This window comes from Oryctolagus cuniculus, chromosome 13 (assembly GCF_964237555.1).
Source record: "Oryctolagus cuniculus chromosome 13, mOryCun1.1, whole genome shotgun sequence".
Classification (NCBI taxonomy): domain Eukaryota; kingdom Metazoa; phylum Chordata; class Mammalia; order Lagomorpha; family Leporidae; genus Oryctolagus; species Oryctolagus cuniculus.
The window spans coordinates 56,994,535-57,008,931 of NC_091444.1; the positions used below are offsets into that span (position 1 = coordinate 56,994,535).

Genomic DNA, 14,397 nt, shown 5'->3' on the forward strand with positions numbered 1-14,397 from the left:
ATCATACTGGAGAATTTCAGAAACTTCAGATGCAGTAAAAGAATTTCTTTCTTCTTTTTTTATTTTTGATTATACAAGCATTTTGACTCACAGTTTGAATATTAAAGAGTATTTTCTTATTTTTAATGAATCTTTATTTTAATTTTTCTAAATCAATAACTATAAAGTACGTAGACAAATATTCAAACACACTTTTAACTGTCATTGAATGCTTGAAATGAAAATCAACCTTCAAAGAGTGAAGTGTAAGTTTCAGATCCCACAAGAAGAAAAGGGTATCTGATATTGTATTGAATATTCAGTTAATTAAACACTGGAGTGGTAGCTGATGCAATATCATTATCAGTCCTCATACCTTTCTTAGACCAACTTTGAAAGCCATGTCAAACATTCTCTATCTCTTTAACTTAATTACAGTGTCCTCAAATCAAATAGCATTGACCAACTCATGACTTCTTCCCAGAAACACTCATGATTTATATTGCTAACAATGTAAAGACTACAAACAAAAACCAACAAAAAGACTTCATGAATTATTTTGTAAGGGTATATTTTCATAACATTAAAAAATAACCTCCAGTCACTTGGGGGAACTGTTTTAGTGGTTTAAATAATATACATAACAGAGACAATTTTCTGGAAGTAGCATGCGAAAATCTACATCAATTCACACTAATCTAGGGTTTCATGTGCCAGTAACAACCTTCTCTTTCAAAAAGCAGTATAGATGCAAAACTCCACGCCACAGCACTACCAGAGGGACTTGGATATATTTTCTTTGCAAATATGCTAATGTTTCTCTTTAGGGAACTCTGACCAGGAATGGAATTGTGACCTTGGGTTGGGGTACGAAGAGGCAGGACAGGAGCTGTGGAAAACCTTGGACTTTTGTAGGAAATTCCCACATGTAAAGCAGAAAAATGCATACTGTTTGGGGAAAAATCTTGTGGGTATTGTACCCTTTCTCATGTTTTGTGACCATGTTAAAGACAACAGTTACATGATCACATTGAATTCCAACAACAAATCAAGAAAACTACCCTCTGACCCCCAAATTAATCAGCCTGCTATAGACCTAGACATTGTTGCTCTCTTCCTCCTTGGGTAGGGCCCACAGATGCGTGACTTCAAGGGTGCAGGAATTTATGCCATTACTTCCCTCTACTGACACTGATTACAAGTTTGCAAGGCAAATGTAGCTGTGATTTCTACCGGCCCAAGTCCAGGACCATACTGCTTTTCAAGACAAATGGAGAACAAGTCAGTCCAAAAAAATCCTTTGGGGTACTTTTCAAGGTTTTCCATGGCTGTTGTATGTAAGAGTACACACCAAAAAATGAGAATATGCAAATGTTTTTGTAATGTTAACGTTCTCACAATGAAAAAAAAATACTCAACTAGCAAAAGGTCACTCAATATTGACCAAATTATCTCTTTTCAAGATAGATATATCTGGAAGACTGTTCTACTAGCCCTTCCCTCCCCCCTAAAAGTGTTAATATCTAATTTTTTCTTCCTTATCTTGACTTTAGAAAACTTGGCTCACTTCTATCCCAGGCTGGGGAGCCAATAAACTCCCTGAGCTCCTGTCAGCTGTCTAGGGATTAGTCAGATTCACACTCTAGTGAAGCTTCATTAACTGCAGAGAATATTCAGACTTGAACCTTTGTATTAGGCCATTAGGAAAAACATCAAAAATAAGAATGTCAAGCAAGTATACTGTGCTTACTGTGTGCCAGGTACTGCTCTATTATCATCCTCATGTTAGAAGAGAAAATTGAGATATAGATAGTTTGAACAACTTTCTCAAAGTCAGACAACTAAAAAAAAAAAAAAAAAAAAAAAAAAAAAAAAAAAAAAAACAGAATGCAAAAACCAGGAGCCAAATTTCAGTACTCAGAGCTGGATCTTAACCACAGTACCATTTACTTTGCCATAGTGAAGACCCTGTGATTACCTCGCTCCCATTTCTGCCCTACCTGAGTTTTCTGCCTTTGCCTTGGATTTTGGAGGAACCTGAGAAATGTCTTCTGTGGTATACTGTGAAATGTATATATAGATAAAATCACTTATAACTGTTTCACTTTCTCATGCTTTCATTCTATCAAGAATAATCCTTCCTTCCTCCGAGAGTAATCTTAGTACATGTTTATTTAAAAAGTCTTTCTGGAAACTCTACTACATTAGAAGTATGTTATGAAAATAGATCAAGCTGGAAAACTTCATACTTAGTGAAATAAACCAGTCCCAAAGGGACAAATTCTGCATGTTCTCCCTGATCTGTGAGAACGAATAGTGCACCTAAAATGAAAGCTCTAGAAGCGAAATTGACACTTGAAGAAGCAATGACTTGAATAGCCCTTGTCTTGACTGCTGAGGAACAGCTATTTATTTATTTATATTTTTTACTTCTTTTTCTCTTCTTCATGCTATATGTTGAACTCTTTACTTAATATAATCAAATGTGTATAAAGTCAATTAAAATAAATCTCAGTAAAAAATGAGAGAGGGAGGAGGAAGTTGGTAACTGTTAAGCTATATAGTTCTTTTTTCAGATTTAATTGTATATCACTTTTTAAAATTCTTTTTATTATTTAATAAATGTGAATTTACAAAGTGCAACTTTTGTATTGTTGTGGCTTTCACCCCACAACCTTCCTCCTTCCCTAGTCCTCCCCTTTCCTACTCCCTCTCCCATCCCGCCCTTCATCAAGTTTCATTTTCAATCACCTTCATATACAGAAGATCAACTTGGTATACACTAAGCAAGGATTTCAACAGGCTGCCCTCACACAACCACACAAGGTATAGGGTATTGTTTGACTAGTAGTATTGTTTTTAAGTTTCATAGTAAAACACATTAAGGACAGAGATCCTACGGGGGGAGCATGTGCCCAGTGACTCCCGTTGTAGATTTAACAATTGGCACTCTTATTTATGGCGTCAGCAATCACCCAAGGCTCTTGCCATGAGCTGTCTAGGCTATGGAAGCCCCTTGAATTCACCAACTCTGAAGCTATATAGTTCTGCATACAGTCCTATGGACTTACTTCTCAGGGTGCAGTTAAAAACATCATGAGACTCCAAATTCCATTAAAATTGGGGGTGAAAATGCCATCTTAATTGTTAAAGTGATCATATTAAGTGTTAAAGTGAACATATAGAAAGGATTAAGTGTTAAACAGATCATATAAATACTATCAAGTGCCTGGTAATAATAATAGAATTAAAAAGGAGGGAATGTGCAACATGGGAAGCAGGCCACACAGCAGACTCATAGAAAGACAATCGCTTTAAGTAACACTCTGTCCTCAAAATTAGCCCTTAAGGCATTCGGTTGTGGCTGAAAAGCCTATGAGAGCATTTAAGGCATGGAAAGCTAAGATACCGTGGCAAAAAGTGACCTACATGAAAGATCTCTGTGACTGAGACCCCAGTGAGCCACTGAAGAAGGATGTACTTTTCTCTCAAGGGAGGAGAGAACTTCCACTTTACTTATGGCCTTGTCTAAATACTGACAGAGTTTGTGGTCACAAAAGGCTTCCATAGCCTTGGCAGTTCATGGCAAAAGCCTTGGGTGATCACTGATGTCATAAATAAAGTGTTAATTGTTAAATTAACAACAGAAGTCACTGTGCACTTATTCCCCATGTAGGACCTCTGTCCTTAATGAGTTCTACTATGAGAATTAACTGCAAAACTTGTTCTCAAACAGTACTTTATATGTTATGTGGGGGGGGGGTGCAAACTGTTGAAATCTTTGCTTAGTATAGAGTTGGTCTTCTGTATATAATTAAAAATGAACCTTAAGAATGGATGGAAGAGGGAGTAGGAGGTGGGGTGGGAGGACAGGTATGGGAGGAAGAACCACTATATTCCTAAAGTTTGTACCTATGAGATTTGCATTCATTAAATAAAAACTTAAAAAAAGATGTATGTTATGAAGGTTAAATTCACTTGATAATATCAATTATTAACCTTGAACCAATCTACTTTGTTCTTTTAAAGTCTAAATTAACATATCTTTTCTTTCTTACATTATTTTCAACCTTTCTATCTCCTACACCACATGTGTTTCAAAAACAGTGATTAGAATCCCAACTAAAAATATGGTGATAGGATGATTTCATTAATACTTTTTGGTTTTAGGAGTTGTAATCTCTATCAACTTGGAGAAAAATGTCATTTCTATAGACAGTTTAGTCTAGGCTAGGCCTATACACACACACACACACACACACACACACACACACATATATATAATTTTTTGACAGGCAGAATTAGACAGTGAGAGGAGCCAGGTGCTTCCTCCTGGTCTCCCATGCAGGTGCAGGGCCCAAGCACTTGGGCCATCCTCCACTGCCTTCCCACGCCACAGCAGAGAGCTGGACTGGAAGAGGAGCAACCAGGACAGAATCTGGTGCCCCAACGGGGACTAGAACTTGGGGTGCTGGCGCCGCAGGTGGAGGATTAGCCAAGTGAGCCGCAGTGCCAGCCCCTAAATATATTTTGAAATATTGTGATTGAAAAGTTCTTCTCACTCCTATACAACAGGAAAGATTCTGTTTTTACAACTAAATTTATAAGAGGACAGAAATTCTTTGATTCATTTACAATTATAATTATCAACCAAAACTGGAAGGAAATATTTTGAAACTCTCTGAAACATATAGTCCTAAAGTACTTCTATTCAGAATACACTAAACCTAAAAAACAGAGAAATGCCAGGACAGACCACCAGCTAGACTATTCTTTTTATGACTGACAGAAGCAAGCAAATCTTCAAAGAGTGTCAGGGAGTCTCACATTGTTGATGGACAATGGATTTTATAAAAATGTAGAGAATGCAACCACAGACAAAAACCCATTTGTACAATGAAAATTCCTGCACCTAAAATTTACCACATGGCCCCAAGGTAAAATGTGTGAAATACAGCCTTCGACTATCTATCCAAGGAAGCCTTAGTGGGACAGGCTTCCCAACTATAAATCTTCTGGAAGGATCTGAAGTAGTTAACTAAGAAATCCAAATTGGGAAATAACAAACTCCTACTTTGTTTTACTTTATCAATATTGTTAAGGGAATGATGTCATTGTTTGGGGATTTTGCAAAGATATTCCATGTCACTTCAGTTTTAATACCAGGCTGGAGCCTGCGACGTCTGCCAGCATGAGCCAGATAAACACAGACCTGTAGTCTTTCTATTCATCTCCGGATAGTTACTCAGAAAGATTCTGGAAAATATGCCTATTATGAACTAAACATTTCACTTTTCATTTTATCCATGTGCCAGAAGTCCATTCCTTGGATAAACACTTTACAAACTGACACTCTAAAAGTCACTAAACATGATAAAGTATGTGTGCATCAGTTCAAGACTGATTAAATATTTTCACTCCCATGACGAATGAATGGTTACACACTATATGAAACCATTGGAACTAACATTCCTTTTCTTCCTTTTTTATCTTTATTTTGCACGAAAGATTAATTTTCCATTTCAACTCATTTGTTATGCAATCTTGGCTTAGAGAAAATACCACTCAAGCAATATTACATGCAGAAATAGTATTTATTTTTTAAAATGTGTGACTTAAAGTTCTTTCACAAATGTGCTTTCTTCCATTACTATTTCTTGTCTTTTATTTCTGATAGTCTCCAATACCTTTGCTACTATTTATGTGAAACAGGAGAGAAGAGGGAAACTCGTGGTACATTCTCTTTAAGAATTTAAAGATATTAATTCCATGAGGTACATTAAATCTCTTATTAAGCTATACAATCAATCCTTCATCACTTCATAATGCCAAGATAGAACACTATTTTATTAATTCTGTAAGGATGACTATGCTAATTGTTTCTCTGTGTAACAGATTCACTGTTGTCCTATGGTATGATCAGAAGATTAGGTACAGTTAATCTTTCCAGTTCTCTTTAGCTCCCAAAGGTAGAGGAATGTAGTGAGTCTGAAACACTTGAAAAGTGGAATTTTGTATAAAAACTTCAATAGCATATATGTTCTGTAGAAAAACACAAACATCTTTCAAGTAAACATTTTAATCTGTAGGAAAAACCTCAAACTTCCTGGAAAAGCTCCTTTTAAAATGATAAAGGTCATATCTCCATACTATTCACAGAGGAAATAGGGAATATTATATCTTTCTCAGCCTGATTTCTTTTGTCCAGAATGTCAACTATTACTGCCAACTCTAAGTTTTCTGATATAATAGTTGAAGTATAATTCAAAATTTATAGGTAATCCTTTCTTTAAAAAAAAAAGATTTATTTATTTATTTGAAAGAGTTACACAGAGAGAAGAGGCAGTGAGAGAGAGAATCCTACATCCACTGATCCACTCCCCAGTTGGCTGAAACAGCCGGAGCTGCGCCGATCCGAAGCCAGGAGCCAGGAGCTTCCTCTGGGTCTCCCATGCCGGTGCAGGGGCCCAAGTGCTTGGGCCATCTTCTACTGCTTTCCCAGGCCATAGCAGAGAGCTAGATGGGAAGTGGAGTAGCCAGGGCCAGAACCGGCGTGCATATGGGATGCTGGCACTTCAGGCCAGGGCATTAACCAGCTGGGCCACTGCGTCGGCCCCTAGGTAATCCTTTCTATCAGCTGTATTGATGCCACAATTGGACTTAGTGAAATTGAAGCAACAGATAGCTAGACCACACTGTGTTTCCAAAATCTATTCTATTTATACTTCAAAAGCCAATTTCACACAAAAATATGATTTCTACCTATGAAATTTAAGGAAATGGAAGAATAAAAAATTCAAAGAAAAATCTCAAATTAGTCATGATTTATTAATTATTAAAAACCTAGGCCGGCGCCATGGCTCACTAGGCTAATCCTCTGCCTTGTGGTGCCGGCACATCGGGTTCTAGTCCCAGTTGGGGCGCTGGATTCTGTCCCGGTTGCTCCTCTTCCAGGCCAGCTCTCTGCTGTGGCCAGGGAGTGCAGTGGAGGATGGCCCAAGTACTTGGGCCCTGCACCCCATGGGAGACCAGGAGAAGTACCTGGCTCCTGCCATCGGATCAGTGCTGTGCACTGGCCGCAGCCCGCCGGCCATGGCAGTCATTGGAGGGTGAACCAACGGCAAAGGAAGACCTTTTTCTCTGTCTCTCTCTCTCACTGTCCACTCTTCCTGTCAAAAAAAAAAAAAAAAAAACTAAAAGAGTGGTTTTATTATGTCAGTCTGATGATTCTTTAAATTAATATCTTTAAACTAATATAAAGGAGTCATCATTTGTTAGGAAAATCCAAAGATTTTTGCATTCCCTTTTCTGTTGACATAGACACAAAATAATTCTGTGGGAAAAGAAAAACACTCAGATTTGGGCTTGGGATACTCTTCTCTAATTGAAGAAATTTGTATATGCTAATTAAAAGTAAAGTAAAGGAAGGAGCTGAAATAAACATTCACAACAGGATGTAGCCAACTTCAATAGCATGCTGCCAGAATTCATCTTGTAGTACACTATGATGGTTTGGTTTGTCCAAAGAAGTCATCTTAGATGAGAATATACTCATCCCATTTGCATTTGTGTTTTGGGTATGGTTCAAGACTCATCTGCCCAGCTGGCTTACTTTATGGGAGAATGGAGAAGCTCCATCTTCTATTTATTCGAAAGCTATGGATTTTTGTTCATGTTAAATAGGAGCTCAAAGTTCCATTTTTTAAACTTAATAACATAAATGCATAAACAAACACAATTAGCATATGAAAGCATTATGCTAACAAATTGAACAGGAAAAAATTTGACTTCAAAATAATCCTAATGATTGCTTTTTTGGAATATTTATTTGTAGCTATAAAATCATAAAAGTATCTGAAAAACACATGTCACTATGGAAAATAATACTATTTTCTTGATAAAATTTCAGCTTATCCATTTTAAATGGATTAAGAGCCAAGTTTTTTAAGCACTAGAACATGAAGACAAGTGAGTACAATTCCTTTCAAAACAAGTTGATAATGTGTGTGTAGGCAAGCATGTGTATGTGTGTGTGCATGGGTATGTGTATATGTGTGTATGTGTATGTGTGTGCATGCAGTTCATAACACAATTTCTCACCAATAAGCTTTTCAGGTTTTATCAAACACATTCAAAGAAGCTTTGCAAGTTACAAAGAACAAGGTATTCTATCCCTACAGTCCTAGTGAATAGAAGGAAGGGTGAGCATGTATACCTGTAACTACTTGCAGTTGATCCAATACATTTGTGGAGGAGCAGTGTGAGGCCAGGAGGAAATGTCAGGGCCCTGTCTACCACACAACCCTGCCTTCTTTCAGTGACTGTGTAGTAGATCATATGAGATACTAAATTACCTGAAAACCTTTGGTATGGAAAAGACTGATCAGTTACCCTAAGATCATTCTTTGATCCTTAAGGCATTGGATAGCTCAACTCAGCTATCACAATGGTCTACAAAAGACTTTCAATCATTTCTAAAATTAAAAGCACATAAATTTGTCACCAATTTGTCACTGGGTCTCTTGCCACAGGGTGTAAAGTAAACAAACCCACTCTGAGCTATAAAGCATCACTAAGATAAAAATAGAACCTCACAAGGAAAGTCTTTTGATTCGGGAGCTCTCAAGACAGTCATACACCTCAAACCTCCTTGTGTACTGTCTGCCTCAAAGTCAAAGGGCTAACAGAGGACTGGGAAATGAAAATCAACTTCATCGGTACTTAAACAAGCAATTGTTTATATACCATCTTACCTGCAAAGTGGATTTCATCTGGTTTACCATAATAGGACATAAAGGAGAGACTAAGAATGTTTATAATAAAAATAAAAGGAGGGATGGAAGGCTGAGAAAATACATACCTGAATACATTTTCTGAGCTCTTTTCTCCCTAGGACTTTGCTGAGGCAACTGGAATAGTTAGAGGTCAAATACATGTGTGTGGGTATGTGTGGGGGTGGGTGTATTTCAATATAGGGGGTATGGTGCACAGGTAAAGGTATTATTTTTTCGGCCAGTTCAAGCACAAAAAGGACTAGCATATAAGACTAGGACTTTGAGTCCTAAAGAAGTTTATATCGGAAGAGAGTATATTTGGGGACCCATTATTGGGTTAGGGTATATAAGATAGAAAAACCTTGCAGCTGAGAAGGGAACTTGAAACTCCAAAATGTGGGTCCAAGTCCACTCTTCCCTCAGGAGCCTCAGAGTGAGCAAGGCAGACTGCCTGGCCTCCGCACACTGGGGAGAAATACCTCTGCCTACAATATACAGTCCCAGGAGAAGCAGCTAACTCAACTGATGCTGCCATGCTTATTTGATGACTAATTATTAGATAACCTGTAATTCAGGAATGAATGTGACTTTATCTCAAAGCCTAGCTTCCTAGGAGTTGTCACTGTGTCAGACAGCTTATTGTTCGGCTTAGTGGTTGCTCAGAGGTGTTGTTGAGCCCTCAGCATCTGTGGGGCTTTTAGCATATGTGGATGGAGTCCTATGCAGCTTGGGGAATGTTTGCAAGTCTGCCTCATGTTCTGATTTGATGCTTAAGAGTGCTTATGCACAGCCTTCCCAGTCTCCAGAGCTCACTATGTACCAGAAGTAACTTTCCAGGCTATTTCTTCCCTTGTTCTTTCTGTAATTCTCCTTTTTGGTGCTATATCATGGAACGATGGGTGCCCTCTCAATTACTTTCCACTAAAACACCTTCACTGTTTTCAACAAAGCTCTTAGGTGTGGAATTCTCCTTGCTCTGATCCAAATAAAATCAGTCTCCTGGGAAGAACCACAGATTTTTGTGCAGGCTTCCATGTACTTGACAAGAACCAAGGCCAGAGGCAGGTGTTATGGTACAGCTGGCCACTTGGGATGCCCACATCCTATATCAGAATGCAGGTTAGAGTCCTAGCAACTCTGCTTCTGATGCAGCTTCCTGCTAATGTGCCTGGAAAGGCAGTAGATGATGGCCCAAGTATTTGTTTCCTTGTCTCCTTTATGATAATCCCAAATGGAATTCCTGGCTCCTAGCTTTGCCCTCACCAACACCAGATGTTGTGGGCATTTGAGGAATGAACTAATGGTTGGGAATGAACTAATGGTTGGAAATCATTCTCCCTGTCACTCTGCTTTTCAAATCAATCAATCAATCAATCTTACAAAAAGAAAAAGAACTAAATCCCGGGTAGGACAGTGCCCCCCTACTCCCACAGTAACATATCTGTAGGGGTTGAGCTTGGTATTCCTTAGTCTTCATGGCTTTCTCCTCCTGGGACAGAACCTGTGCTCTATCAGTCAGGTTAGGTGACAGCACTCTACTGTTCTTGGTCTGCTGCATCTGGTGTAGAGCTCCCACCCCTACCTGCACAATTGGTCTATAATAGAACTTCTGCAATAAGGTGGAGGTAGAAGGATGAGCAATGCAGGCAGCCTGCTGAGCCAGGGAAAAATCATAACCTCACACTGGCAAGGGAGAGAGGAAGCCCCTGGCTCCTGACCACATTTGCAGAATTAGAGCTCCTGCCACAGTTCATATTAAGACGGAGTTGCAACAAAAGAGCTGTTTCTCCTGTGCCACAGATATGCACTGTTCTTACCGAGTTAGTAGATTTTCTTGGAAGCATGAGTATTCATTGTTGTATGCCATTAGAACAATTTCTAGAAATATTAAATGCTGTCTCATATAATTTTCTCCAGTTCCATGGTTGTTTGCTAGGAAGTTTGTTCTGGAAGTCAATCTACTAAGCACAGGTATTTTGTAAACGTAAAGGAAAGAAATTTCAAAAAACCTTCATGTAGTAGGTGCTTTACATATGTATTTAATTCATTTCATTTACTCATCATGAATTAATCACTACACTACCCTTGTGGGTACTGTTTCTCTTTTTCATTGGGAAGGACAAAGATTCAAAAGTTGAGGTTAAATTCTTGGAATCACAGTAGTTTAGTACAGGTAGCAACATACAGATCTAACACCAAACTATGTTCCATAACTGTGCCAAGCTGCTCAGTATTGGGTTCAACCAAGAAGTGAGAAACGCAAAAGAAACACAGGCCGACCTGAGTCTGAAATCAATCTGTTTCCTATTTATACCAACAACCTTCTTATAATCTGATTAGGATAAAGTTGTGAAAACAATACGGCAATTAACTTTGTTGATCACTAAATATTGACTAAATATGTGCTACAGATTATCTCATTTTATTTTCACCTAAAGAACAGACAGTATCCTCCTAGTATATAATGGTATTAGTAATGGTATTGGCCTCAAGACGTACACTATCACATCTGAGAGGCACAATTCAGACTCGAAAGGCCATGAAGCCAAGGTTTACATTGCCTTCCCACATACAATGACCATGTCTTATTGCTCAGGTTATGTAGGACTGCTAAGAAAATTGCGCTGTGGCGTAGCAGGTAAAGCCACCACTTGCAGTGCTGGCATCCCATACCAGCGCCAGTTCAAGTCCCGGCTTTTCCACTTTCCATCCAGCTCTTTGCGATGGCCTGGGAAAGCAGTAGCAGATGACCTAAGTCCTTGGGCCACCGTACCCACATGGGAGGCCCAGAGGAAGCTCCTGGCTTCGCATCAGCACAGCTCCTGCCATTGTGGCCAATTCTGCCTCTCCATCTCTCTCCGTGTGACTCTATCAAATAAATTAATAAATCTTTTTTTTTTTTTAAAGAAAATTGCATAGAGGTTTATCTCTCTGTGGAAATGTCAAATTCTTCACATGACACATTATTCTCATTTTAAACACATATATATTTTATTTGAAAGGCAGAACAACCTAGAGAGAGACATCTCCCATCTACTAGTTTACTACCCAAATGGCTGCAATGGCTAGGGCTGGCTCAGTACAAAAGTAGGAGCTAGGAAACCTCCATCCTGGTCTCCCATATGGGTGGCAGGTATCTTCCGTCGCCTTCCCAGGTGCATTAGCAGGGAGCTGGATGGTCGCAGAGCAGCCTGGAATCAAAAGGCACTCTTATAGTGTCACAGGAGTGGGGATGCTAGTGTGGCAAGTGGTGGCTTAACCCACTATGCCACAATACTTCCTTTCACCTTGTTTTCACTTTTGGATTTCTGCTTTTACTAGCAATCTTGTCATTAATCAGTATTTAACTGAAATTTCTGTTTACTATAAAGTCTTAATTTCAGTTTTTGTTTTTCATAGAAATGTGAATTCTGTTTACCAATTTGTCTAAGACAATATTTCATACCAACTCAAGAACAAAATATGTGATACCTGTTCATAAAATTAAAATAACAAATGAAAATTTAATTAACAAAAATTTTCCTCAGGAGTAGTGGTGGGTGTTGTACCACAGCAGGTTAAGCCTCCCCTTAGGACCCCCACCTGCCTACCTGGGCTCAGCTCCTCCACCTCCAATCCAGCTTCCCGCTAATGCATCTGGGGAGCAGCAGGCGGTGGCTCAAGTATTTGAGACCCTGCCACCCACAAGGTAGACCAGGATGGAGTTCCAGGTTCCTAGCTTCAGCCGGGCCCAACTTAGTTGTGGTGGGCATTTGGGGAGTGAACCAGCAGATGGAAGGTCCCTGAGTCTTTTTCTTTGCCTCTTTCTCTCTCTCTGCCTTTCAGTTAAATAAACATTTTTTTTTTTAATGAGTAAATGGGTTTCTCTTTAGAGAGAGCGTTGGTTAATTTTCTGTGTTAACTTAGCTGGAGCATGGTGCCCATGTTTGGGCAAATGTCAGCCTGCATGTGGTTGTGAAGACAATTATTTTTATGTGATTTGCACTTAAATCAGTAGACATGGAGAAAAGCGGATTCCACATTGTAATGTGGCTAAGCCTCATCCAACCGGTAGAAGGCCAGAAAACTGCAGTTCCCCAGCAGGAAGGAATTCTGTCTCCAGGCTACTTGCAGACTGAAGACTGCAACACCAACTCCTACCAGAATTGCCAGCCTACCCTGCTAATTTTAGACCTACCAGCTCCTACAGGCAAGCATATGAGCCAATTTCTTAGTCAGTCTCTCGCTCTGTCGCTCCATATGAGACATCTCCAGTTGATTCTGTTTTTCGGGATTGCTCTAACACAGAAGGGAGGAGAGATAACAGAGCCAGAAGAGCAAGGAGACTACAGAGATGTTTTCCTATGCTCACCCATGATTCCAAATATCCATACTGGAAGTGAAGGTATATCCAACAGCAGCTCATTGCTTTCTACCTAAACTGTACTTTTGAATAGGAAAAGCCAATAGTTCTCTGTAACTGAATGCTTCCACTTTTTTTTTCTTTAAAACAGATTCTTATCTTCCTTTTTCTTTTATTTCTACAATCCAAAATCCAATTTGAAAGAGAATGTGCTAAGTCATTCACAATAATTTGGAAGTTAACAGAATTATATACCATCTAGAGTTATAAAAATAAAAATCAGAATTTCATGGGAGAATTAAAGTATACCATTATACTAAAAACTGAACAACTGGTTCTCTGAGATGAAATATACTAAGCATTTTACAACTCAGTTTTGAGAAGAGATATTGTATTAAAGGAAAGTAATTTCTCACCACTTATGAGTCTCTGTCAGTGAATTCTCTTCTGCCTCTTGGTCAATTTTAGCTGAAAATACAGTAAAACAAATGAATAAGAAATGAATAATAAATTATTGTACCATCTCAAGCAAAATATGATCTGAATAATATGAAATTTATTTGCTAATTTAGATATATTCCACCTAGAGTTTATTTTTAAATTAATTAATAGCACATATATAATTGAAAATTATATGTAATCTAAGTTGATATTATATTAAAACAGATATTACATAATCAAAACTTTCACATTCTAAATAGTTTCTTTAATTATTTAGCTATTATCAACCTGAGAAAACAATTATTTCATATTTACCTTGAATATATCAGAATTTAAATATCAATAATTAGTAGAAAATAATACTCCTAAGCACAGGTGTAAGCTCCAAGTCAAAAAAACAAACAGAAATGGCATGTGACGCTCTTACTACAGTAAGAATTATGACCTCTTTTCAATAATGCTCACTGTACCAGATCACAAGTGAACAGATCAGGGTATGTCCTGGAAGGGGGTCAAGGTATGATAATATCCACAATTATATGTTGTCATTTTTATAAAAAAAAAACATAATAATAAAGAATGATAGTCTGACACACATCTAAGGTCCAAATTTAGGAAAGAGATGAAATCAGTGTTTCAACTTGCTTAAAAGAACAGAGGAACAGAGGGGCAGACAGTAATACACTGGGTTAACTCACAGCTTGCGATGCCCATATTCCAGAGAGCAACCACTCTGCACTTCTGCACTTCCCAATCTGCTTCCTACTAATATACTTGGGAAGTAGCATGATGTTCCTAGTACTTGGTTTTCTGCCACACACACATGGGAGACCAGGAAGGGATTCCTGACTCCTGGCAACA

The 14,397-nt window shown here is 38.4% G+C and overlaps 1 protein-coding gene across 2 annotated transcripts in view; it reads right to left on the reverse strand.

Annotated features, from left to right (window-relative positions):
- Window positions 1-14,397, reverse strand: part of LOC100356313 (formin-2) — a 355,035-nt gene that overhangs the window by 62,777 nt on the left and 277,861 nt on the right. For both annotated transcript variants that reach the window (XM_008268219.4, XM_070055559.1), the window contains exon 15: window positions 13,512-13,563. In XM_008268219.4, coding sequence (XP_008266441.1) covers window positions 13,512-13,563 — 52 coding nt within the window. The remainder of the gene's footprint in view (window positions 1-13,511; window positions 13,564-14,397) is intronic.